General features: G+C 33.1%; 1 protein-coding gene across 1 annotated transcript in view; it reads left to right on the forward strand.

Annotated features, from left to right (window-relative positions):
• The window catches only part of LOC128247297 (nucleolar pre-ribosomal-associated protein 1-like), a 20,832-nt gene that overhangs the window by 9,121 nt on the left and 6,822 nt on the right, over positions 1–4,889 (forward strand). Inside the window, exons 7-10 of the mRNA XM_052966221.1 lie at positions 602–877; positions 1,994–2,100; positions 3,127–3,270; positions 4,055–4,161. Of these exons, the coding sequence (XP_052822181.1) occupies positions 602–877; positions 1,994–2,100; positions 3,127–3,270; positions 4,055–4,161 (634 nt within the window). The remainder of the gene's footprint in view (positions 1–601; positions 878–1,993; positions 2,101–3,126; positions 3,271–4,054; positions 4,162–4,889) is intronic.

Raw genomic sequence — 4,889 nt, forward strand, 5'->3', positions numbered from 1 at the left:
GGTTAAGTGCAACACTACAAGATGGTATGAAAGTGGGTGATATAAGTTCATCAGATGGTACACAACTTGCTATTTCAGAGAAACAAGCTATCATAATAATAGTAGAAGAGACAGGAGTAAGCAGCATGTTGGTGGACTAGTCTTCATAGGCTTCATTAGTGAACTAAAGGGTTTATACAGTTTGAACATATATACTCTTGGTGATAAATTCAAAGTTCTAGGCTACCCTGCTTAGCCAAACAGTACTGGCTTCATTCTGCCATCCAGTCAAGTAAACACCAACAAAAATTATCTGTGTTCACTCAGCCTATTAGGAAAAGCATCCCCAGGCTCCCTTTAATCACATCTTACCATCTTATAACAGGCAGGAGGTATTGCATAAATGTGTGTAGGCTTATATATATTATACTTGAAAATAAGACAGGATTGTCATGGTTCTTCTTCCCAAAATTGAATTTTATATACACACACATTGTAAAGGGAAAGAATCTCTACTCTCTCAGAAAAATCAATAAATAAAAAAAGATGAATTATGTTAAATTCTATTATACAATTTTTTTTTTTTTTTTTTTTTTTTTTTTTTTTGCTTTTCATTTCTCAGAAAACCAACTGGAATGTCTCGTCTTCATTGAGAAAAATTGCTTCAATTTTTGTGTCATTGCCTTGAGTTGCTATGACGATGACTTGCGTGCAGCTGCATACCATGCACTTTTTCACTTCAAAGGTCATTTGATTAGCAACACTCAATTTTATCTACGGGACCAATTTCTTTATGTGCTGAGATTCCTAAAGAACAGCATGGTCAAAGACAATGCCAGAATCCCTTTTGTAACAAGTCTGTATTTAGTCAGAGTTTGCCAAGTTGTACTAAATAAAGGTAGAGATTTAAACATTTTATTTCTATTTTTAATCTCCTTTGGATTTTGTTTCTTTATAAGGTGTGTTTGTTGTTTAACCCTGCTTAACTTTGTATTAAGACTTATGATGAAAAGCATTCCAGCCATGATCCACTCATCTTTTTATATACTTGAAATACTACATTGCCATGATCAAAGGCATTCTGGCCATGGCCATCAAGTTTTTTTTTGTTTTATTTTTCTGTAGGCATCTAGGACTACATTATCAACATTATTTAGGATGTACTTCCTTTTCATTGAATATGATGTGGATGAGATTTCTATTTTAAGCAACCATGTAGACATTCTATCACTGGTTCATTGCATGTATTTTTCAGTGAATTTTTTTTGTTATATCAACTTTTGTTTTAGGCGGATATGAAATTTATATAAAATGCAAAATATCTGAATGATTAAAACCTCAGACAAGTGGCTGGAAATGAAAAGATTATTTTTGAATCTTGATAAATTTTCATCATTGATACAGCTCTTGTCATGTACTTTCTCATTTAGACCTAAATACATAACAGGAATCTATCTAAGAACCAACAGTGGTATTGGTTTGTCAGCTGCCCTCCCAAAAATAGTTTGTATTTAAGACAAGCTAACAAGGAAGCCCCTACTTGTTCCCACAATCTGCTAGAAATAACATCAAAAGACCTCGTTCATAATTTATCTCATGGCCATGTTGAAAGGAAAAGAACATCAACAAACACAAGGTTCAAAGATGTTAAGCCACTAAATTGAGTTCTCAGTGTATCTTCAACTGTTAGCTAGGCAAAGACAAAGTATATCTGAAACAATAAATATGTGTGTTGCACCCTTTTATTTGCCTGATTACCTATGTATCATTGGCCTGCTCAGAGTTAACTTGAGCCAACAGCAACATTTTAAAGGCATATGTTTATCATAGACGTAAAACGCATGTTTATAACATCTATGTAAATTTAGAAAATTTTGGAAATTAGAATTCATTTCATTGTACATTGTATATTTTTATCACAATTGATTAAAATTTGCAAGCATATAAGAAATAAAGAGGCAAGAGGAGAGTAACATATTAATAGTGGTTTTCATTTTTCTTTCTTCTATTACAGGTCATGACCTTTATTTTTCTATTATTGGTTTACTTATGGTGAAGCCTTTCTTTGATCTATATACAGTGCCAGAATTTTCCCAGATGTTTAATTGTTCCTCACTTATGGTTAGTGCATATAATTTTTTTTTGTTTTTTTGTTTTTCATGTTCTATCCCCATCTTATTCTCACTGTGTATCTATCTTTCCATTTCATACATACACTGAGCCTATCATTTACATTAGAATTTGATTTATTAATTCCTTGTAAAGTACATCCTCTTGGTTAAACCACAGCACTCTTATATTCACAACATTCTACCATCACCTTTTTGCACTGTTAGTAATCAGTCCCTTTACCCCTGGTCACTTGGAATTAACATCCATCATTCTCTCTTACCACCATCCACCTCTACTATTGTCTGCCTTTCTCTCACTGGCAATCATGTAGCTACCACCATTGCCTCTATTCCATTATTACCTGCTATTACTCTCTATTTCATTAGTCCTTCCTCTACCATCTTCTCACTCTAATTATTTTGTTTCTCTTATCATGAACTTGCTTCTTTCACCATTTCACCATAATTCATCTGCTCTCATCATGCTGTCCTTGATTCATCCTCTTGATAATGTTGCTTTGAATAAATGAAGATAACCTGACGTAGTGAGAACTCATTAGTTTTGTAGAGCACAAGGCAACCTAAGTGTTTTTGGTGTCACAATAAAGTGGGTACACCTAGTATACACTGTAAAACAGTTGATGAATGAGCAGACAACATACAGTAAAGAGAACTCTTTAATCCTGCTGAAGACATGACTTTTTTAGTGCTTGTACCACAATAAAATCCAGGTGTTAAGAAGAGCATCTAGCTGTAGACATCTTGCCAGACATTGAAGTTTATGAGCAAAATGTGGTTTTCCAATCTGTCTAGGAGAGTAGTCCCATAATCACTCTAAATGAGAACTGATTTAAAAAATGGCAATCCATCCTACACATGACAGCATAGTAAGCAGACAGAAAAACAACATTGAACAAAAGGCCATTTAAATATATATATATATATATATATATATAAACATGACTGTGTATTCTATTTAGATATTTTTCAATCTTACATATTTGAGGAGATAACATAATCTAATTTTACTTTCCAGCATTACAGAGAAAGAAAATGGATGCTCTGTCTACTTCGTGATGGTCTTCGAGGAACGACGGAACATAAAATATATCAAAAATTTAATGTGTTCAAGATCATCATGTCTTATGCTAATTCTTCGTTATGTAACAGAGGAATTCAGGTTAGAATTTATTTTGTTTTTTCACTGATTAAGATTGAACTTGTATCATGAAAGAGCTAAAATACAAGTCCACCTCTTTCATGATTGTATTTCTACAGTAACATTGTATATGAATGTCTGTCAGTTCATTTTCAGTTTATCAAAAATTTAGAGAGTCTTAGTGAAAAAAAAAAACATTTGCATTTTACTTTACTTTATTAAATATGTTAAACTGGTGTTTGGAATATAACTTAACATAGATCCTTACATAAATGTATAACTGTGTGTGTGTGTGTGTCTTTGTCCCCTACCACAGCCTGACAACCAGTATTTGTTTATTTACATCCCTGTAACTTAGCAGTTTGACAAAAAAGACCAATAGAATAAGTACTAGTACTTAAAAAGGAGTACTAGGATTGAATTGCTTGACTAAATCCTTCAAGGCAGTAGCCCCAGCATGGCAGCAATCCAAAAACTGAAACAAGTAAGAAATTAAAGGAAAAAAATTTTACCTGCTGAAGTATTTCATTAACATATTTTTGTTGAAGCTTTAATTTAAATTTGAACAATTGAATACAAGCAGTTTAGGGCAAATGTTCAAACTGGCTAGATTCAGCCTCTCACACCTACTTTTCAATGTCATTCTAAAAATAATCATATCACTGAAATCTCAAAGGTACAAGATAAAACCTGATTAATTCAAATCAATGCAAATAAATAAGCATTACATTTGACAGAGTAATCTGAATGCTAAGGGGTTAAATGCATTTAGGGCTTACAAAACTTTTACTTTTATTTATTGCAGGAAATGGTGTTACGTATACTAATGCAGGCCTGTACAGAAAAGACAGCTGCTGTGATGACACGTGAATACAGCATCCTAACTTGGATTAATTCATTCATTTCTAACGTGTACGTTTTTAAATACTTTGAATTAATGTTATTGATTTGTGTGTGATTACTTTGATTCCCCATGCTGATTCTGCCTGAGGATCACATAAAGGGTATATGTATCTAGAATACTTAACTACTTATATGTTAATTCAAGACCAATAAATTACTTACATGTGGATACTACAATATTACATGACCAATAAATTACATGTTTTTAAGTTATGAAACAATTTGTTGTGATATTAGAATTTTCTTATTGTTAAAATTTCATTAAACACTTTCTCTATCATTTATGACTTTATATATATATATATATACATATATGAAATTATGATCACTTAACATCTTTTATCTCATTTAATAAACCCTGTTTCACTCTGTTTTAATACATGTTGTTAGTAACCATAGGTTTGAACCCTTGGGCAGGAATGGTAAGGGACAAATTCCGTTGCAATTACTATGGGGTAGTTGGTGTTAGGCATCCAGCCATAAAGATCATGCCAAAATAGACACAGAAGTCTGTAGCCTTCTGCTTAGCCAGCTCCTTTCAAACTGCCCAACCCATGCCAGCATGGACGGTAGAGGTTAAACGGTGCTGATGATGATGATACATATATGGTAATGGGTAAAGACTCCTTTTGGTCACGAATGACCATGGTCTTGCATCTAAAAAAGTTCCCCTTCACGGCACTAGCCTGAGCAAGGTTGTTTGTGGAAGATACCAAGCTGTATTGGCCTTTGCCTTT

This window comes from Octopus bimaculoides, chromosome 3, assembly GCF_001194135.2.
Source record: "Octopus bimaculoides isolate UCB-OBI-ISO-001 chromosome 3, ASM119413v2, whole genome shotgun sequence".
NCBI classification, from domain to species: Eukaryota; Metazoa; Mollusca; class Cephalopoda; order Octopoda; family Octopodidae; genus Octopus; species Octopus bimaculoides.